This window comes from Drosophila busckii, chromosome 3R (assembly GCF_011750605.1).
Source record: "Drosophila busckii strain San Diego stock center, stock number 13000-0081.31 chromosome 3R, ASM1175060v1, whole genome shotgun sequence".
Taxonomy (NCBI): Eukaryota; Metazoa; Arthropoda; class Insecta; order Diptera; family Drosophilidae; genus Drosophila; species Drosophila busckii.
In genome coordinates, this window is record NC_046607.1 from 6759720 (window position 1) to 6781732 (window position 22013).

The window sequence follows — 22013 nt, forward strand, 5'->3', positions numbered from 1 at the left end:
TTACTTGCATCTCAAGCAGTTGGCCAACAACTGGGTAGCGCCAAAAAAGCGAGAGAGAGACAGAGTGAGAGAGTGAGAGGGCGCGCAGTTGTGCAAAAAGTTTTTGCTACGAGTCTCTGCAGTTGTGTCCGTGCCGAGGCGTTTGTAATATGCGCTTAGCGCAAGTTTTGTCAAGTTGAAATCAAAGGGACTGCAGTCGCTTCAACTTTGGCACAAACTTTGCCCCGAACTTGTGCATAAAATACCATTAAAAGCTCACGTAGTCAAAGTCAAACGACAAATTCGCATTGCGTCTAAAATGTATACAAAGCTATTAGACTACAATTTCAATTGTTAACGTATACTATGCACTTTAAGTCGAATCTCAGCTTTAAAGCGCATTACTTCTTGTTGTGCATTCAGCTGTGCAGCCCAGCTGCGCTCACTCAAAACAGGCGCCAACTACGCGCAATTAAAATGCAATTTGGCGACCATAAAGCAAAGCAAAAAGCATAAGCCAAGCCAACAAAGCAGCGCAGCGCACGAGTGCAGATTTTTAGGACCCAAGATGAATAAAGGGCTTTCTCAATGCGCAAAGCTGCAAATAAAGACGATTAATGCAAAAATGGTTTAAGCTGAACTGCAGCTTAGAATTCTTATGCATTTTATGCTTAACAAAGTTGTCAGTGAAAGGGAAACTTAGCTTAGGTCAACTGCATAATGAGTAGTCGATATTATCATACTAAAGAGACCAGTATAAGTAGAGTTCATAGTTCATTTAATCTTCATATTAACGTTCAGGACATTTGTAACAATTTTTATTTTGAAATGAACTTTACATTTATTAGTAAATGTATTAATTGATTGTAAGACTGATTGATTAATTTAGAACTTATAGCCCTACTTTTATATCAGCGCAAAGACAAACTATACAAAAGGAGTTGCACATTTGTTTAATAATAGCAAACAGAATAATAACCAAGTAATGTTGCCTATATATAAAGCAGCGATTTACTTGCTGCTTGACTTGAATAAAGAGTTTAAGCTTAAATAAGAGTAGCATTCATAATAGGGAAAGCTATTTGTATATTTGAAGACTTAATGAAAGACAAACAATATAATTGAAATTAAATTTAATTAGCATTCGCAAAGGCGCAGTGCGTTCCCTTCTATAAAACACACTCGTTTCGTTTGACTATTTAAGCTTCCTATTAGGCGAGCGACCTACTATCGATTGGTCCGAATCAATTAACTACAGATGCGTTTCACATGTTGCCAAATACCTCGAGGCTCGTTGGCAATTTACAAACAATTTCATGACAATGGCATTTATCAATCAATTTGTTTTGTTTATTTTTTGTTTGGTTTTTGCTTTGCGTACACGTGAAGTTGTCGTTGTTGTTGATATTGTGTGTGTGTGTTTGTGTGTGTGTGTTGGCCTGCGTATGGCTATTTGTGCAGCATATTTTCATTGGCGTTGTGTGTTGTTTTCTCACGTGCAACAGCTGCCCCATGCAAATTGAGTTTGTTTTTCGTTTTGCGATTGTTTTCATGTCATTTTATTTTTCAGCTGCCACTGCAGCTATCAATTGATGCAAAACATTTGTTATTATTTGTTTATAGCATAAATAAATAAAAATATAGCCAGTCTATTAACTATTTCTATGACTTACGCAGCGTATACGCAATATGCACTAACAGTGCTGTTAATTTGCACTGCTTGTTTTCGCGCTGTTAACATGATCAGCGACCTGCTGCCAATCAAATTTAAATTGATATATTTTGCATGCCAATTAACATTTGTTAGCTAACACTTTATTTATTATGACATTGAAAGCAGCTCGAACTGAATTTCTTTGCGGTAGGAGCTTGTTTATTTAAACTATCAATCGCCAATTTACACTTGCGGCAATGCAAATAAGCAACAAATATATATGCAAAAATAATGTACATTGCTGTTTTTTTGCGAATCAAATTGTTTTGAGTTTAAAAATAAAACAAACATAAAAGCCTGGTTCTTGTTCTACAGGTATTCACATTAAAATGTTTTTTTTCATTTTTTGCTAGCAACACTTGGAATTGGAGATGACAATAACAATGTTCAATATGTATAATGAATTGCTATTCATAATGTAATTTTATCTGCAATTGTGTGTATTTAGTTTATGTGTTAATCAACATTTATTAGCTGTCTGCAATAAATGTTAAATCTTTGCAAATTCAATTTCGTAAATTCCACCAAAAATTTTTATCTTTATAGTGCTCGCTCACATATATTTTGCGCCTAATCAAACGATAAGCTTTATATGTCGATTATTACTTTAGATTAAGCGTGTGCCAAGAGCACAGCGTACATCACAATTAGTCGTAGTCTGTAGTCAAGGTTTAGATCTAGTTGAGCTCTGCTCTGCTCTGCTCAGTTGCCTTAATTGAAGTTAACTGTAGCGATCAGCTGATCAGCCCAACAGAGCGTGCCGCTGAGCGTCGTTAATCCGCTGCGAGAGCTGCGCCAGCTGGGCGCTTAGCTTGTTACCGGTCGAAAGCTGCAGTTTCAGTGCGCTGCGAGCAACCGGCGACTACACAACTGGTCAACAACCTCACAAGTCTAAGCCCAGAGAGCCAGCCTGCTTGGATAACACTTTAAAGTTTGATGGTGCGTTAAAGTCTTGTGGCTTTTCTATCTGTGTGTCTGTGTCCAAACTAACGAACACTTCGAAACTTGTGTGGGTGTGCGGCTTAACTATTTGCAAGATTTAAATTTACAACTTTGTGCATATTGTTTGAGTTTTTTTCTACAATGTATGACTTTGCTTGTTTGCTCAACTGCCACTTGGCTGTTTTTAATTAAAGAGATTGTCATGGCTTGGATGTGGCAAATGCAACTAAAAGGATTGCATTTAAATGAAGTGCCAGCTGCCAAAACCTGCCGCTTGTAATTTGTGCAGTCACCTGTCCAAGTGTTTGCTAAACAGTTTAAATTGTAAATTGCAATTTGACAAATTAAGATTGCAAATTGTAACAATGTTCAGTTCGAACACTAACTGTACAAATCTATCCTAAACTAACTCAGTAGTAGTTGCTGTGGTTGTCTTTATGGCTTTAATTCGTTTTTGATTGCCATGAAATTAAGATAACGATATTTCAATTTGATTCAGTCACGTATAAGCGCTTAAGTCATAAATATTTGTATATAACAATATTTGTTCAGTTAACTGTTGCATGATAAGCTCTGTTCGAATTTTAAATAAATCTGCTAATGTTTGTTGTTATTAAAAAATAAAAATATGGCAAAACAGCTGTACAGAAAGCATTTGCATAGACAAATATTGCAAATAGTAGAGTGAACACTAATTTATGGAGAATTTATATTTAGAGAAAATATGTCGCGTGTAAAATTAAATTAAAAATAACTGCAAATAATTTGTTTGGTTAAATGAAAGATAAATTAGTCAGATTGAACTTGTTTTTATTTTTATTAGTAATTTCTTGCCATTTCATTGCCAAAATTGAATGAATTCAATCTTAGCACCAATTGTAGAGCTAGTTAGCAAAATTTTATTTGTAGCTTTTAACAAATGAAAAATTATAATACAGTGTATTTTTTAGACTATTTTTTTAATTCGTTCTTAGCTTTGCTAGATGGCAAAAAATAATTTCAAATTTGATTAGTGTACGAGTTTTAATTTTTCAATGAATTGTTGAACTAATCGCACTTTAATGAGCCAATAAAGTGTTTATAGCACTCCATGATCCCTTTTAATGTATTATTTTTGTTTTTTGCTGTTTAAACAGATGCTTATGTGCATTCTTGAGAGCGTGCTGTATAAAAGCTAATGACAGCTGATAAGATGTTATCACAGATTTTTAACAACGCTGCTGTTGCTAAAATTAAATTTCAACTAACATTTTATGAGTGAACTATAAGTGAAGACACGTGTATACATAAGTCATTATAAATATATGTGAAGTGTAGATGCAAATGAGTATTAGTTAAGCAAATCAAGTGAAAGTATCGCAGCACCCGAAAAAAAGAAACCGGTCGTTAGTCTGTCTATACTTAAGTACATAGGTTGATATCGGGGGATGCATGTGCTTGTCTCACTTACGAATCGCAATTAGGTTTTGAATGAATGCTGTGTGCTACAATTCGCGTGCGTTAAATGACACAAATTTGCAAAACTATTTGCTTAATAAGTTAAATGGATAATTGAGTTAAGTTTGCAAGGAGTGCTTTTGATAAGACGAAACCATCATATCATTTATCATTTATTCTTTTTGTCTAAACATGCACACAGCATGTTTCGAGTGCTTTGTGCTTATATCCGGTGTATGCTCTGACCTGCGAGAGGTCTATGTCAATGCTCAATGCTCCAATTAGTGCATAGCATAGCGCGTGTAGCTAATAAATTGCTTTAGATTTGTTTATAAAAATAGCCAAGGCGCGAATAGCGTACAAATAAAAATTGCCACAAATTATGACACGCTTTGCATTGTGTGCAATTTTGCTTTTAAGTTATTTATTGTTACCCGGCATTATTTATTGTGCTTGTATTTAATGAAACGCAAACACGCATATGCTGTGATTTTTGTTATTTTTGATTACAGTTAAACGCATTGATGTCAATACAGTTGGCTTGAACAGTTTGTACTTTGCAATATGACGACGGATCTGGAATCAACGAAAACAGGCAAACACAATGGCCATCAGTCGCATCAAAACAAGTGAGTACTACAAATTTATATTTAGAGCAGTTAGTTGAAAATAGTTGTGGGGCAAACCAGTCTGCTAACTGGTTTCAATCCATTGCAGACAACAAGATAAATGTTTGCATAAATTACACACACACCTATAATTAATAACGCGGAAAGCGAAAGTGGCGTCAACATTATCAGTTAACTATTTTGCATTTTTATTATTTTATAGCAATGAGCTGGTGGAGAGCGAACCACTCACCTGGCGCTTCTGGCGTAAACAGCGATACATTGTCGTGCTATTGGCCTTCTTTGGATTCTTCAATGTTTACTCGCTGCGCGTGAATCTGTCCGTGGCTATTGTGGCTATGACGGAGCATCGACCAGTGATCGATGCAAATGGCAACGAGTCGTTCGAACAAGATTTTCCCTGGGATGGCAAACAGAAGGGTCTGATATTGAGTTCGTTCTTTTATGGCTATATACTAACGCAGTTCTTGGGCGGTTACATTGGCACCAAAATCGGCGGCAATATTGTAAGTTATAATTTTAATACGTCGAACACAAATGAATGTTTGTTTGTTTATTTTTAACACAACAGGTTTTCGGCTTGGGCATTGGCACAACTGCAATATTGACACTGCTGACGCCGCTGGCTGCCAAGCATAGTCTGGAAATGTTTCTGGCCGTGCGCATTATTGAGGGCGTGTTCGAGGGTGTCACCTTCCCGGGCATACACGCCGTGTGGGCCAGATGGGCGCCGCCATTGGAACGCTCACGCATGGCGTCAATTGCATTTGCCGGAAATTATGCTGGCACGGTGATAGCAATGCCCTCGTCCGGCATGCTGGCAGCTCGTTATGGCTGGGAGAGCGTGTTCTATGTCTTTGGCCTGATTGGCGTGGTCTGGTTCATCACGTGGATGGTGTTTGTACGTGCTGGCCCCGAAATGGATCGCTTCTGTTCGAAAGAGGAGTGCGAGTACATTCAAAAGACGATTGGTTGTGTCGGTGCAAAGAAGATTAAGCATCCTTGGAAGGCCATCTTTACATCGATGCCGTTCTATGCAATTATTGCATCGCACTTTTCCGAAAATTGGGGCTTCTATACGCTGCTCACACAGCTGCCCAGCTTCCTCAAGGGTAAGCCAATGTCAACCAACTAGCTAGCTGCACAATTTCACAATTTCATTGCGGCCTATTGCAGACACACTTAACTTTGATTTGGGCAAGACTGGATTTATATCCGCTGTTCCCTATCTGGTAATGGGCATTCTGCTGGCCATTTCGGGCTATCTGGCCGATTGGCTGCAGGTAAAGGGCATTTGGACAACAACCCAAGTGCGTCGTAACTTTAACTGTGGCGCTTTCCTGGCTCAAACGGTCTTCATGATGTTAACTGCATATATAATGGATCCCACACTGTCCGTGGTGTTCATCACCATTGCTGTGGGCCTCGGCGCTTTTGCCTGGTCCGGCTTTGCGTAAGTTTCATATTGCCACATTTGTCATCGACAATTGCCTCAACTCTTGTTGTTTCCTGCAGCGTCAATCACTTGGATATAGCACCGCAGCATGCCAGCGTGTTAATGGGTATTGGCAACACCTTTGCTACCATTCCCGGCATTGTCAGTCCGCTGATAACGGGCTATATTGTTGGCGATGATGGCGATCGCTTTGAGTGGCGCTTGGTCTTTTTCATTTCAGCCGGCATTTATTTGGTTGGCTGCGTCATCTACTGGTTCTATGCCTCTGGTGAGCTGCAGGAGTGGGCCAAGTCGCCCGAGCAAAAGGCCATGGAAGCCGAACAGAAACAGCTGCAGCTAACTCAAAAAGGCGGTTTCGACAATGCGGCTGTCGATCTAAAAGAATAATCGACACGAAATTTAAATTCAATAACAAATGCAACATACAGTACCAGGGAAATATTTTAGTTTAACTCACCAATATCATCAGTCAGCTCAAAGCTTGCGCCTCAGAGTTTCTGCTTTTGTAATGTGATTCATTTTTAGCTCCATAAATTAATTTTAGAGTTGTTTGCGAATAAAAAAAATGATTAATGTTAAGTGCTCAGAGCTTACGTAGACTATCTTTTTAGTTTGTTACATAAGTTGAAGATTTGGCAGAGCCAACGGCAAATGGATTTACTTGAATTTAAACGATATGCAACATTTTCTACAGAGTCTTACACTGTCAGTTACAATCGCTTGCGTTTTCTTATTAATTTATTTTTGCACCGGCTACAAGCCTCAATATATGCAATGGAATAAATTTATGAAAACAATTGAATATGAAGCGCAGCTGGAAAGTTTGCCATTATTTTTGCAACTTTTAGATAAAAGAGTTATATAGCTAAATAAAAACTGAACATACTTTAAATGACAGTTGAAAAATAAAGAGAGACAACTCTGTTTTTCTATTTTATGATTAAAGTCAATGATAGATCATTCGATGTTGCATTAACTGGCGGCAAATAGAAAAGTGAATTTTAAAATTGTTTGTCCTTCTCCTCGGACCTCTCAAGTGTATATATATGAACTGTGGAGCCATCTGTATGTCTGCCTGATATTAAAGATTATAGAAGCTAATAAAACCAAATTTATGTATTTATATACATATATTGTATATTATATTATTATTATTATTATTATATTAAAGCATAGAATAACTTCAGCTTTAGGTATGGCGCAGTTCAAGTTTGTGTCAAAAGGAAATGACAGTTTATTGTTATTCTCCAACGTTGATACGAGTTATTAAATACAAATAGACAAGAAAGTCAACGAGAAAGTCAAAGCGAAGCTACTAAGACTTCAGAAAAACTTTGCTAAATCTAAATTAAAGTATACTATGGTTATATTTTCAGTAGTTCTGCTTGTAATATATGCAAATATGACATTTAACTAGAGCTACTTATAAAATGTGTGCTGTCAAGTTAAGATAAGGACTGCTTTGGCATTAAACGAGCGCCTAAATTAAGGACACTCTTGTTTGACCTGTGGCATTCTGCTGGACATGTCAAGTGTTCGCCTTCACTTCCGCCTGGTGGGCAATCAAAATATTTATGCATTATATCCAGCAGGCCGCCAATGCCGACAAGCTAAACTTTAACAATATGCGAATCATTAGCATAATCAAAATGTGCGTGTTCGGCATGCCACCGTCAGTTTCAGTTTCAGTTTCAGTATGAGCGTCAGCGTCAGCTTCAGTTGCGTGTCGCATGCGTTTTGTTGGCATTTTGTTTGAGCTGGGCTCTTGAGGTGGCGTTTTGTGGCTGCTTTGTGTAATCGAGTGTAAATGATTTGGCATTCAAGTGCCTTGTGGGGGGGCTCTAACTAATCGAATCATTGCGTGCCTTGACATTGATGTTAAACGATAGACATACACTTTAGAAATTGGAACATTTAGTAATTTACATAGAGCTCTCGAAAAATAATACCTACACCCTAAACATGAGTATTTTCTTATCAAACGAGCTTAACGCCTGTGAAGAGGGTCAATGCGAAGATGTGGACACCAAAGACTTGCGTTCAGGTAGGTTGGCACCCTTTAGTTAATTACATGCTATTTAATAAAGACCTTAACATGCACTTGCAGCTATCCATGAAGAGAGCGTGTCCATTCGTCAAGTAATTAAGGCTGCTTTCCTGGTAATTTTCTTTAATATGTGCCTAATTGGCTTTGGGGTTATCTATTTTATGTACTCCACTTCTTTGGATCAAGAGCAACGCAGCCGGCTCAATGATATAACATGCAGCATGATTGGTGGCATTCTCATTGTGGTTTTATATTTCATTGGGGTACGTTCCGACAAAGCGCAGTAATCTTCAACTGAAATAATTGTTATACATCCGCAGGACTTGTCGAAGAATAATCCTCACTTTTATTACATCTAATTTGATGTCACCGGCAAGATAATATATTTTTGTTTCATGTATAAATAATTGCTGAAAATTCTAGTTGTGTAAATGGTCCCAGAAAACTTATTAAATAGATTTTGCAAAAAAATGTTTAATTTCTTATTTCAGCAGGGAAAGATTGTATGATTTGTATAGAAGGTCTTTTGAAATAAACATATTTTAATGTAAAAAGTCCTTTTCATTCACAGGTATTTTTGAAAAGAATTTTTTAGGTTTTAAGTCCTTTTAGTTGTACTAAAAATGGGTCAATGTCACTGTAATGTAAGATAGAGTAAGGACATTTTAGTTCTTTTGTATTAAAATAGATTTAAAAATATGAATATTTCTCGAAACATTCTTATGTCTTTACTAGGGTGCGTTATATTTTTTTTTTTATCAATAAATATAATTTCATAATAGTGAAAATTTAAGTTTTATAACTAAAATCAACAATAAAAGCTGTTTTTGAATATTTATGCAGTAAATATTGTTTTTATTTTTAAATAATTAAAGCTAAAACACACGCATATTTACTGAAAAAAAAATTAAAATTAATTAACAACTATGTCTTTGCTTTTAATGTCACATGTTTAGCTTAGTTGTTCAGTTGTTTGTAAGTAGTCAGTTTAGTTATTTATAAGTAGTTATACATAGTTTTACTTATCGTGTATTTTTATTTATTTTGTTAGAGTTTGTGTGTAAATTGTATTAGGTAATATTTATAAATTATGTCGTATGATCAACGCCGTATTTCTCGTTGGTACTTTGGTGGTGTTGCAAGTTCAATGGCTGCAATGGTAACGCATCCATTGGATTTGATGAAGGTGCTGATACAGACGCAGACGGAGAAACTCTCGTTGCCCCAGGTCACAAAGAAAATTGTGAAAGAGCAGGGAGTGCTGGCTCTATACAATGGCATATCGGCCTCTCTGCTACGTCAATACACGTACACGCTGGCGCGCTTTGGATTCTATACAGTGGGTGCTACACTTATCGACACCAGCTCAATGAAAACGAAGGTTATGCTGGCCGGCGTGTCGGGTGGTGTTGGTGGCTTTGTGGGTGCACCTGCAGATATGTTGAATGTGCGACTGCAGAACGATGTGAAATTGCCGCCGGAAAATCGTCGCAAGTAAGTGTCGAGCGAGGAGCTGTGTTCAGTGTTCTGTTAAATATGCTGCTGTGTGATTTTGCAGCTACAAGCACGTTTTTGATGGCCTTGTGCGTGTGACCCGCGAAGAAGGCTTCATAAGTTTGTTCAATGGGGCGACCATTGCGGCAGTGCGCGGTTCTGTCATGACTATTGGCCAAATTGCCTTTTACGAGCAAGCAAAGGATATTTTCATAGACTGGGGCATGTCGAAGACCATGCCCACGTATATTCTAGCCTCGATTATATCGGCCGTAACAGCAACTGTGCTAACGCAGCCCATTGATGTCGTCAAGACGCGGCGCATGAATGCTCGACCAGGGGAATACAGTAGCATGCCTGATTTAGTTTTAAAAACTGCTAAAGAAGGACCATTAGCTTTCTTCAAGGGCTCCGTGCCATCCCTAGCACGTCTGGGACCGCACACAGTGCTGCTTTTTATATCCCTCGAGTATCTACGCACGCATTTCGGCTACATTCCGGAGGATAAAAAGTAGCCCTTGGTTTTTAAAAGTTTCAAAGAGTATATTAGTTTTGGCTTGTGTCATTATGAAAGATGTATGACTAAATTGTATGTAAATATGAATATTTGTAGTGTATTAAAATTCTTTATTTACTAAACGTGTCTAAATTTAATTAAATAAATGATTCAATATTGCGTATACGTATTAAACACGGAAAGTCATTTCACTTCTCAGACAGAAATTACTTTTATTTTACTTTTCTTGCTTTTACATACGCAACTATTTATTTATTTAGAAATCAGGACTGCGTTATTGTTTTAAACTCAACAAATACAAATAAATTATATGCACTAATATGCCCAAATTCCATTAGGCTGTGTTTTAAAAACAATGCGATAATGTTTAAACTCAATAAGCTTCCTATGCAGATGCCATAACAATAAATCATTTTGCTTTTAGATCTTCTTAGTTTAATATTCAGCCATTAATATGCAAAGAGTGCAACATAAATCGAAGGATTACTGCGGTTTTACTTAATTGTACGCAATGTCGTTATTTGGTCTATGGCAATGACATTAAGGACATGCGTGCTGGTGAGCCTGGCGGTCAAGGACATTTACGCCCAAAGTTTTGCGTAGACAATATAGCAGTGCTTAAATATATGAGTTATGATTGAGTTTACAGCATAATTGTTGGCAAATTTTAATGCTGCGCAATAAATTGGAATGTAATTTAAACTGGAAGTTTATTTTACAAAGCGACACATTATACGTTTTATGCACGGAAGTCCATTTGTATTTAAGTCGAGACGAGTCGACACAATAAAGTAGCCGACCGGAGTTCCAAGCTGCAGGGCACGGAACTCATGGAGCGCTTAAATACTTTCGTGCCCGGCGCCATTTCCCTTGGCGGTTTAAGTATGGGGCAATGCAATAAACTTCTAAATCAGTCGATTAAGCTGCGAGAGTTGAGAGTTGCGAACGAAGCGAATGCTACTCCTAAAAGCATTCCAAGTATTATCATGGACACACACACACACACAATCTCACGCAACGCAATGCAAACAAAAAAGTTGTGAAAAATGTTGAGCAATTAAAATAAGTACCGCGCATATCACTTGGGAGTGGGAGTGGGCGGCGTAGCCTCAATGCGTTATCTTCATGTGGATTCAGCTGTCAGCAATGCGCAGCACTCTGCGCTTGCTGTTCTAATGAAAAGTCGGTGAAAATGCATTGATGGTTGAGTGGCAATGAAAGTAGTTACTACGAAAGTTGCAACAATTATGCAGCACAAATCAATTGGCCATTGAAACTTGCAGTTTAAACTTAAAGAGTTTATTGTGCATTGACAGTGTGATTAAGTCTATAGAATTTATACACGTTGTTGATTAAATATACAAATACACGTACGTTTAATTCAGTTTAACGCACATTGAGTGAAAGCTGCTTTCAGAGCAGCTGTTGGCAATTTATTTCAACTGATTGCTGCCACACACACACACACACACACATACACATTTAAATGCAGCGCACAGCCCATACGGTTTATCTTTATAATTAGATCTCATCAAGTGTAGTGTAGTAGTATTCTGCAGTCGACATTTGTTTGCCTACTTATGTTTCAAAGTGCCGGAGGCAAAGTAGTTTACAATGCTAAGGGCACAGCAGCTAATGGCAACACGTACTCGCATACGCAAAGGCAAACAAGAATCAAAGCTAAAACTCAACCACGAGACTAGCGAAAGTTGGCTCATTAAAGATTAAGGCACATTAACGCCAAGCCGAGTGTGAGTAGCTGCAAAATTTAAGCGCCATCAGCATAAATATTTATGTAAATTGGGATTACAACTACAAGTTGTAGAGAGTGAAACTTTAGCATCGTAGCATCGAAGGTGCGTGACTTTAAATTGACATTTAATTAGTTTAAAGTTGCTTTCCCCAAAAAAACTGACAGACTTTTTAAAGCGTGCTCTTTGTTGAGTTGCAGCTGCTTTTTGTCGACGTGATATTTCGCTTTCGCATTTATTGCAGTCAAGGCTGAAGCGCAAGCTGCGGCTAAAAAACGTGTATTTTTTATGCTGCCACGTAAGCGAAATAAACTAGGCGAACAAGCTGCTGCAAGGGCTGAGCAATTGGTCAAGGCTAAACTGCTTATAGCTGAATTTTGAATTTAAAGCTGTAACGCAATTATCAATGCTCAAAACTCAATCTAAGCTCATTAATATGCATTGAAATGTTTAATATTGACAGTGTGTGCGTGTGTGGCAAAAGTTTTCAAATGCTTATTGGCCATATTGTTGTCAAAAGAAATTAGTACGCATTTGTGCGCAATTTTATGTGCCACACGCACACTTATGCCACTTGAACAAATTTCGGCTGCTGTGTGTGTGCTGCTTGCTGTTGAAATTTCATTACTTTGTGTAAACAAATGCACGTTTCAATTGCCGGGCACCTGACTACGACAACCAGCACTCACACTTTTGCTCCCTAAGCGCTCTAAAAACAAGTCGCTGTGTATTGAATTTAAGCGCATGCGCGGATAAAACTGCTAACCAAAAAGAGTGTCTAGCTTATGGGCTTGATGGCTTTCGAATTTTAGATGAAATATGTCAGTAAATCATTTTCAATTTCATGTTCTTCTATGTTTCATTCAATTATCAAAAATAATTTAAAATAATTTCATGTACACACTCATGGTAAGGGACATTGCTTGTTGACCGCTTTTTCCTAGTCACGTCGTAATCAGCAAAAGGTTCGCCTAGCTGCGGTTATAAAGTCCCGCACGTGACCCGCATTTAGTAGGCGAGAACGTTTATATAAATACAAATATCTAATTTATGTAGTTTACGTTTTGGATTTATGAACAGCGTTCTAGGATTTACACACGCACACCCACACACACACACACATTTGAGCTAATTGATGGCTGTTGAAAGCGCAACGCTGCGTATGAGCAATGCGCTTTTTACGCGTACGCTAATTTAGCGAGCCCAAAGTGGTCTTCAGGTGAGTGCAGCAGCAGCAGCCTTTGGCTGGGCTAATGGCCACTTGACAGCTCAGCTGGGAATGCATTCTTGCCCCAGACAACTTACACAACTGAGCCAAGTCATTTATGCAGCTTAGCGATACTCTTGTACGCTTTTAATTAATCAATTAGGCACACACAGCTCGCTAGCTTATTACTCTACTAGGCCTTGACACTTTTTATAGAAAGCGACAGAGCGTGCAACAGAGAGAGAGAGAGTGAGAAGCTCAGCTGTGTTAGGCTCCTATGGGGCCGCTAAAGTTGCGAGCTGTCTGTTTAGACAAGTTAGTGGATAACGCCCCTTGGGCGTGTCAGGGCTTCTCGTTGCGACCACTGTGCGCCCGCAGTGTCAAAGGCCAATCTCCTGGCTGCCGAACACAGCATAATTCTCATGTAAATACATAAGCATGTGTATGCGCCTAGGCGCGCATGGACGCGCACAGATTTTGTGTCGAGGTTGAAGATATTAAAACAAAAGCCAGCATGTCCAAGGCAAGATTTTGACGTTGCTGTTTGGCTGCTTGCCTGGCTGTTCGGCTGTTGGGCTGCTGGCAAACACATCGAGATCGAGATTATGCGCCGAGATAATTATTTGGCCCGGCTAACGCTGAAGTGGCCTTTGCCTACAATTTCCATTCCCATTTACATTTCCATTTACACATCTACATGCACATTTGCTTTTACTTTCATGTCTCTGCCCAGCTATAGCTCCAGCTCCACCAACGGGCGCCTGTTGGCAAGTCGTGCCCTTGAGACTAGTTGTACGAGAGTAATTTTTATGTGCGTGTGTGTGTGTTTTGTTGATGTAGCAGTAGCTGTAGCAGTAGCAGTGTGTTATTATCTTTGCTGGTAGGCGTTACGTGCAAGTGTCATAAATAAAATGCCAGCTTGTATCTATGCAGAGAGGCTTGCCAGCTTGACGGCTTAAACATCATTATTAGGTTAATACAAGCCCTATAAGTATAGCAACTACTATTACTACGACTACTACTTTGTTTAATTCTACACTCTGTTATCCTTTTGTTACTCAAGTATAGCATTACACATTTATTTAGCAAAGTTGCGCGGCCAAATTTGATTTTGCCCGCACTAATTGCTGCCTGCGTAGAAATATGGGCAGTCATTAATCACAGAGAGAGACTTGGACACGCGCCACGTGAACGAGAAGGCGAAGGCTGTGATTGTCGCATTTAATTGGATTTCTCAATGAATTTATTGTTGATGTTCGTGTAAATAATAACGATAGCATTTGTTACAAAACGGCAACAATTTTAATCAACATTTCAATTGAGCTCTGCACTTTGTTGTTACGCCGGCTGCAAAACAAAAGTCATTACCATAATGAGTTTTGGCTGCCTGTTACCAAAACGAGTTTCATCATTAGTCATTTGCTTTACCTTAAGACAACATTTTCGTTTAGACAATAGCTGAAGCTTGAAGTATCATTTGGTGCAGTTGAGTAACGGATCTCAGCCAAAAAACTGAGTTACAATTTGTTTGGGTACAAGTATGATTCAAAATGTTTATTTTGTTTAGTCTAGAAAATTTAGAAAAAAATATGATCATGATTCAACTTTTTAATATTTTTGTTTTTCCAAATATAGAAATAAAGTAATAGGTTTATGGCTAATTATGGTTCATAATTTAGTCTACTTCCAGAATAAATTTCTAAGAATTGTCCATCTTTTCTTTATGTTATAAATGCCACTCAAAAGTATTGTATAAAGAACATGTTAATTAATTTTTGATCATTAAATCAATCATACCTGCGAATTTGTAATACTCTAGCAAGTAGCTGCGATGGAAGTGCAAATGTTGAGATAAGCTATTTCCCAATGGTTTTTACAAATTACTGTGCGCTAATAAATTATCCGTAAGTAACTCATTGCTCACCAACACACACATACAAGCAAAAGCTGTGTGCTGCATGACGCTGATACAAATTCATATGATAGTGCAAGTCATGCGGCCAAACGGTTTCATGCTAGAGGGGAAGGCTTTTGTACAGACATCGTTCATAGAATTGTTTGTCATGCCAGAGTCAATTTACTCCATTCAAAGGCACTTTATTGGCAACTTGACAAATGCTAATGGCTCACACCTATACACACACACACATACAGAACGCGCGACTCAGAACTATTAGAACACATATGTATGCCAACAAAAGGTGGTCTGCCAAGAGTTTACTGTAGCGCTGATGGCTAGATAGAGCTTCTATCTAGTTTTGTGTGTGTGTCTGTTGGGCTAAAAGTTTGCATGTCATTGGAGCTACTTCATTTTCACGTTACTGTTTTTTGTAGCGCTAGGTGTGAAACAATGTGCCACAGGATAGCAAGGCAAAGTGCAGTCTGAAAAGTAAAATTATATGCGCCAAAGGACGTGGCAGTCAGTTGTTGTTGTTGTTGCAACCAAGCTGTTGTCTTCTGCAGCAATGAATTGTTTTTGTTGCTGCCAACACTGCTGTGGGCGCCAGCATGTTGTCATTGCTCTGGGCCGTCTCTATCTCTATCTCTCTCACTCGCTATCTATTTGTGTGGGTGTGTGCTTGTTCCCCGATTTATTCTGTTTATCAAACATTTAATGTTGTTTACAACTTGCTGAAAAGTTCAAGCGCTCATAAAAGTATGCTGCATATTTATGAGCTTGTTGTGTGTTGACTCAACTAGGAATACACTTTTGTTAAAATTTCATATGTTCAATTATTAAGTTGAACAGACAGACGCTAAGAGCAGCAGCAGTTATGGCTTTAAGTACAAGTAAAAAAGTAACAAAGGCAGCAAGGCAAACGAACCAATTAAACGGCTGACATTGGCATAGCCTTTGAACTGCTTGTTGTCTGTTATAGACACACTTCGATTGCAGCTCGGCTGGCCAACAGTATTAAATGTCCATGCCTTTTATTGACCGCCGCACCGCTCGCAGCCTTCTGTCTGAACGAGCCTTTGTTGCGGCACCGCAGCAAGCAAAGCGATGGGTCTGTGCCTGGGCAAGTTAAGCAACAGCAACAGAAGATGCCGTCTCGTTGCGCCACATTGCCTCATACTTTGCTTTATTTATGGCGCGCACCGGCTTAGTTATTGTTCCGGCTGTCATGAAAGTCACTTTAGGAAGCGTCCATTCATTGTCGTGCTCATCCCAACGCGCAGCGCTGTCTTTTGTGTGTCTGAATTATTGATTTTCATCGGTGTCTCCAATTACAAGCGCACACACTTCTCTGCCAGCTAATACACCAATAACCAGCTGGCCTTAATGGCAGCAGATGATTTAGTCTTGCTTCGTCTCTCTATCGCTTTAAGTTGTGGCCAGTCGCGCGCTATAAGGCTGGGGCATATTTAATTTAATTAAAAAGCTGGCGACGACCAACGTCATGGCCACAATGCAATTGTAAGGTTTCCATTTTAATTAGAGTTTTTACGCGCATTCGTCTGCCTCAAACGCCAAGTGAAATCGCAGGACACAACAGCCAACTAACCAACCAGCCAACCAGGCAGCCAGCCAGTCAGACAGCCAGACAGACAGACAGGCAACCAGCCAGCGTACGTATTCAAATTTCGTATTCCGTTGGTACCGCCGTTAGAGCGGCATCGTGATGGGGAAGCGACTATTTAAATAGCCAAAGCAAAACACAGAAATGCGCCGCAAAACAGATAGAAAGGCAAAACGATAACAAGCAAGCAAGCGGTAAATGGAAATACACCGAAAGAAGATACAAAGCGGCATAAGCAGAGTGCGCTGATTTCGATGGCAATGCTCCCCCGTTTAAAGTGCCACTCATGCTGCAAACTGGAGCTTAAGCCAATTTGTTGGCAGGTACACCAGTCGGTGCCGGTCCCCTGGCTCGTTGCCAATCAGCAAAGCCTTGGGCATTAAACTTTCAGCTGCCAATTAAACGATTATTTCCAAGCTTGGGCCCAGCTGTTTAATTTGCTATTAATGTGTGGAATTTGAAGGCATATTATGGTAGCAAAACTACTTTAACTACGTTTAAAGGCGCACACAATTAGAAAAGCCAAACGTGGATGCGAATGCGAACGCAATATATGTTTTGCATACGACCAAGGCTAACGTCTCTGTCTTTGCCTATCTCTAGCTGCAGTGCTGGCCTGGCCTGTGCACTGCTCTGCATAAGCAACTCAATGTCTAATTAATGCAGCACAATGCCCCAGCAAAGTCTCCTCGTTTGGGTGAACACTGCTATGTTTGTATATATTGAATGTTGTACAAACTAATTGAGCTAATTCGAAAGGTAAATATTATTTGTCTGCCCCAAAGGCTTGCGTACGGACACACACACACACCCAAAAGCAGTTAGATTTTAAGCAGTTGATGAGCAATGAAACCGATGACCTCAGCTCTAGATTAAGTTTCACAATTATGCGTAGAATCCATAGATAGAATTCACTCCAATTCCCATTCGATAATAATTTACCATAAGCAGAATTACAGTTGCTTTGGGCAACACCAGAGAGCCAGCGACCTGAGCAAGCAGCAATTAAAACGTCAATTGAAGCACCGCAAAGCAGCAGCAACTGGCAAAAAAGGAAAGCTAGGCAAGCTCCATGCAACAGCTGCACGAAAAGGGTAACGGATAAAAACATTCCAATTTAATTTCGTTCAATGAGCTCACTTTCGAGAATCAGCAGTAAATGCTGCTCCCAATTGGAATTCCAATAGTTTTGTTTTTAAAGTTGTTCTTATGTGGCGAACTAAAAGTGTGTGGAAAAAAAGAGAGACAGCATACAATTGTCGAGCCATTAATTAAATAAAATAAAAATAATAAAATATATATAAAATAATAAGCTGACAATGCGTCAATTATGTAATAAATCAATGTTTAGTATGCGTCTAAGATAATTGTTTGCATCCAACTTTGATTCTTTGGCCTACTCTTCATGTGCTGATTGAGGTAAATGGCAGCCAGTTTAACCAACAGGCTAAGTAAGCTAACTACTTTTACTTGTACTTTTTGCACATATAGAGTGCTCTTAAAAGATTCAACTGCAGTTAGTCCATTTGCTTTTAGCAAAGTTTTTAATGATTGCGCATATTTAAGCAATGACCTCGTTTCAATGCAAGCTAGCAAACTTTATTTCTTGTTTTTAGAACACGTTGTTCACAGTTTAATGTTAAAAATAGAATTATGTTTTAAATATTCTGCTGACCATGTTGATGGACACATGGGAGCTTTCTGGTTCATTGGCACAGCTTAATTAAGTCAAATTTGCCTTGAGCTAAACATAGACAAACAAAAAAATTGGCGCGAATTTAGATGCTGAAATCAATACAGTTGCAATGACTAACTGTTGTGGCCGATTGTTTAATTAAATAATTATAAATAGCTTGTGCTCTTATTCCATGTGCACTTTTTTCTTGTTTTCTCGACTGCTGCTGCAATTCAATTAGAAACCTGAGCCTTTAGCTTGGCTAGAGGGCACGCAGCAGCTGCTGCTGCTCGACAAAACTTTGTCGACATCCATCGCTCGACATTGTGATATGCGACGAAATAAAATACGTGACAAACTTTTGTGGCAATGCAACTACTACGAGTTGGTGTCGCAGAAAATGAATTATAAGCACTGTTCGCACACACACACACACACACATATGGCTGGGTTATGTGAGACTTCCTGTGCCATTGACCTGTAAGTTCATTCAACTCTGTAGCTGGCTTTAAATCATAAGTTGCATGCTCAGATGATTAAAAATAAAGACTGAAGTCTGATTATAAATTGTATACTAAAGTATTGAAAGCTATTCCCACACTATCTAGTTCCATTTAATAATTAAATGCTAAGCTCCCAAATTTTTATTCTATTGCACTATAAATTGTGAGTTGTATGCTCAAATTTCGCTTAGTGTATGAATTCACAGATGTTACTGCTTCTTAACTATAAATGGTAGACACTTGCCGCCATTGTTTTTCAATTCCGTTTCTTGCGCCCGGTAAGAACTTATTTATTTATATGCCCAAATGTTGTCTTTCGATTCCGTTCTGGTTGTTTTCGTAACAGGCACAGACTTTTGCTGCTGCCTTGTGCACTTGGGCTTATTAAAGATTAACTGCATTGTCTGGCATAGTCGAGCGAGCGCTGCGCTAGCAAGCAACCAAGCAGAGGTCATCGAGGTCAACGGGGAAAAGATTGAAAAATAGTAGTGCAGCACCGCCTACCCCGTTGGGACAAAAGGCAGTCGCTAAGGTGAAGCTGCTGCTGCTGCACAGACAGAAAACGTGAAGTTGCTAGCAAAAGAAACTTCTCGCCAAATGGCCACGGCTTGGATTTGTAGATATGCTTGTGTGTGTGGATGCAGTGATGTTGCCCATTGAAATATTTAATAGATTTCTTTTCAACTGCAGCAGCACCAGCAGCTTTCAGGATTAAGCAAATCACATAGCCAGCCGCTTCCCGTCGATTTGACGTGCTCTTTGACTGTCTGACTTGGACTCTGGTAGTCTTTGGCGCTTCACCATTTGGGCGAATGCAATTAAAATGTCAGCATAGCTGGACAAGTGTACAATTGTGCAAAAAACGTCGGCGTATCGCCGCCACGTTCGCCATTGGCCCAGCACGCATTTGACATACCAACCGCGGCCCTTAGCACTCGCCTCCCCAGCTGGGCAGGCAGCATATGACAGAGTTAGATTTGTTAACTGTTTGCCAGCGTCTGCGAACTGTTGCCGACTGTTGGCTGTCATGCGAATGCCCCTGCTCCTGCCCCTGCCCCAATCCGCACTAACGCGTACTTTGGGCCATTTAGCGCACTTGTGACGCACGTAAATTAATTTACTGTCAGCCATTTATGGTCGCCTGAACAACAACAGCCGTCCATGGAGAAGAGTAAAGAGCGTTGGCTACTTTATTGACAGCCCCAAATGTGTTGCGCACACAACAAGCCAAAGGCAAAGAATAAAAACGGAATAAACTTGCTGCTAAAAGTTTAATAATAAATAACATTTAGCAGGTCAGCCAATCGCTCATCGCCCAAGTTTTCAGTTTCTCTGCTCAAGCCTTAAGCAAAATTTATGTGCCAAAGCATCAATTTCTTGCTGTTTATGGTGTCACAAAAGTGTGAGAAATTCACATGCCTCTTAAGCGTTATCAGGCATTGAAGATTTGGTAATATATTCAGATAATATCTCAATGCTTTTGTTGTTTGTTTGCTTAATTCGCATTAAGAGAATTTACAAGCCTGTTAACTTCAATTTGTAATACAGGCTTTAAAAATATATTTCTAAATATTTGTATTATACTCAGGTATATTTATTAATTGTTTATTTATGTAATGAAAGAATTATGGCTGGTACCAATTATCGATTTTATTGGTGAAAAACATGCAGTGAATTTATCAACTTTATGTATTGGGAGAAAATATCTAAGTAATAGAACGACCTTTTGTTCATGCCTTCGAAAATCAGTTTATTGTTTTAGTATAAAAAACAAAGCAGACGTATGCTGGTGAATTTATTTATTATTATTTTAATATTAATGCAGGCTAATCCTCTTATAACTGACATTTTGATTACCAATTAATTAATTCAGCAGTTTCATACTGCTTTTGATCAAGATTTGTAAAGAGAAAAACAGAGAGATAGGAGGGGATTGTTCTTGCTATATAAAGACGGCCCACTTATTTGCCGAAAGGCCAATCGCAAGTGCGTAGCAAGTTAAGCAAAGTACTTATGTTAGTTCTTAGCAAAGTAACACACTGCATTAACAAATAAGGACAATAAGGACAATGGCGGTTTGGAGTTGTTGTTACGAAAATAGCAATGCAGTCAGTTAAAATAAATACCGTTGGTTACAACTTAAATAGCGGATATTATCTGTGGGGTGTCACTAGCGCTGGCAGCCAGCACAACAGCAGCAGATACTTAAGTGCCGGCTGGGCGGCCTATTGCGTGTGTGGCCGGCATGTAAACGGAAACACGCGACTCTGGCGGAAATTGTTGGCACATGCAGCACACGCAGCTGCCGAGGAATGCCAACAGCATTGCATTCTCATGGGTTTGGATTGGGGCTTCTCTATTGCTGCTGCTGCTACTGCTGCTGGCGTTTGTTTTTAACAAATTATACACAAAATATGTGAGTGTGTTAAACTTACAATGCCATGCCATAAATAGCAGAGTTGAAGACCTTCGCAGCCATGACCAATTGACCCAATTGTTGGCCAACAAAGTTTGCATGCGGTTAGCGCTTGGAGTTGAAGCAGTGTGGCTGGCCAGTGGCGCCACAAGCAGCAGCAGCAGCAGCATGCGTGGGTGTTGCGTCTACTTACCAAATTGAATCTTAAGCGCTGTGCCAAATGCAAACAAGGCCGCAACTTTTGCCGCAGCGGTCTCAGAGTGTGACTTCAAATCCAAATAGAATTGCTGCCACAAGCGCCAGACCAAGCTCAAGCGCAAACAAAGAGAGCAGCAAGCACAGAGGCGCTCTTAATGAACGACGCTCTCTCTTTTATCCGAGCTGCCATGTGGCACGCTGGCGTTCGTGCCACAGCACGAGCTGTGTGTGCATGAAGTTGCGGCGCCTGGCGCTTGGCTCTTGGCTCACGCTATTCAGTTTGCCGCAGTCAAGCACTGAACGCGCTACACGCGTAGCCCAAACAGAAATCCAAAATTCAATTTATTCGTTGCTCGCAGCATTTCCACGCCGTAAGATATTTCGAGTTAGCGCCAAAGCGCCCAAAACAAAATAAATTTCACCGCAGCTCCTAGAGTGCATGTGTATGTGTCTGTGTGTGTGTGTTTGTGCATAACAATGATCTCAGCTCCAATTTGGGAAGCTGAAAGCTGCGGCAGCTCAACATT

At 39.4% G+C, this 22013-nt stretch overlaps 3 protein-coding genes across 3 annotated transcripts; all 3 read left to right on the forward strand.

Moving 5' to 3' along the window:
• Positions 1 to 2527: 2527 nt before the first annotated feature.
• On the forward strand, positions 2528 to 6621 carry LOC108601789 (sialin). The gene is made up of 6 exons (XM_017989723.1): positions 2528 to 2632; positions 4585 to 4701; positions 4904 to 5207; positions 5273 to 5813; positions 5878 to 6154; positions 6217 to 6621. The coding sequence occupies exons 2-6, from the start codon at positions 4637 to 4639 to the stop codon at positions 6542 to 6544; spliced, it is 1515 nt and encodes a 504-aa protein (XP_017845212.1). The 5' UTR covers positions 2528 to 2632; positions 4585 to 4636; the 3' UTR covers positions 6545 to 6621.
• A 1409-nt stretch (positions 6622 to 8030) lies between these two features.
• LOC108602603 (maker233) lies at positions 8031 to 8571 on the forward strand. The gene is made up of 3 exons (XM_017990741.2): positions 8031 to 8201; positions 8265 to 8467; positions 8525 to 8571. Exons 1-3 carry the CDS (start codon positions 8120 to 8122, stop codon positions 8561 to 8563), a joined length of 324 nt encoding a protein of 107 aa, XP_017846230.1. The 5' UTR covers positions 8031 to 8119; the 3' UTR covers positions 8564 to 8571.
• A 641-nt stretch (positions 8572 to 9212) lies between these two features.
• On the forward strand, positions 9213 to 10315 carry LOC108602267 (mitochondrial dicarboxylate carrier). The gene is made up of 2 exons (XM_017990322.1): positions 9213 to 9698; positions 9763 to 10315. Exons 1-2 carry the CDS (start codon positions 9295 to 9297, stop codon positions 10211 to 10213), a joined length of 855 nt encoding a protein of 284 aa, XP_017845811.1. The 5' UTR covers positions 9213 to 9294; the 3' UTR covers positions 10214 to 10315.
• Positions 10316 to 22013: the final 11698 nt, after the last annotated feature.

Bases quoted from the DNA above. Each gene is read 5' to 3' on its own strand.
- LOC108602267 (XM_017990322.1), top strand. From the start codon at position 9,295: ATGTCGTATGATCAACGCCGTATTTCTCGTTGGTACTTTGGTGGTGTT. The intron at 9,699-9,762 runs GTAAGTGTCGAG...GTGATTTTGCAG, and splicing joins CCGCCGGAAAATCGTCGCAA to CTACAAGCACGTTTTTGATG.
- LOC108602603 (XM_017990741.2), top strand. From the start codon at position 8,120: ATGAGTATTTTCTTATCAAACGAGCTTAACGCCTGTGAAGAGGGTCAA. The intron at 8,202-8,264 runs GTAGGTTGGCAC...ATGCACTTGCAG, and splicing joins CACCAAAGACTTGCGTTCAG to CTATCCATGAAGAGAGCGTG. The intron at 8,468-8,524 runs GTACGTTCCGAC...ATACATCCGCAG, and splicing joins TGGTTTTATATTTCATTGGG to GACTTGTCGAAGAATAATCC.
- LOC108601789 (XM_017989723.1), top strand. From the start codon at position 4,637: ATGACGACGGATCTGGAATCAACGAAAACAGGCAAACACAATGGCCAT. The intron at 4,702-4,903 runs GTGAGTACTACA...ATTATTTTATAG, and splicing joins CATCAGTCGCATCAAAACAA to CAATGAGCTGGTGGAGAGCG. The intron at 5,208-5,272 runs GTAAGTTATAAT...TTAACACAACAG, and splicing joins CCAAAATCGGCGGCAATATT to GTTTTCGGCTTGGGCATTGG.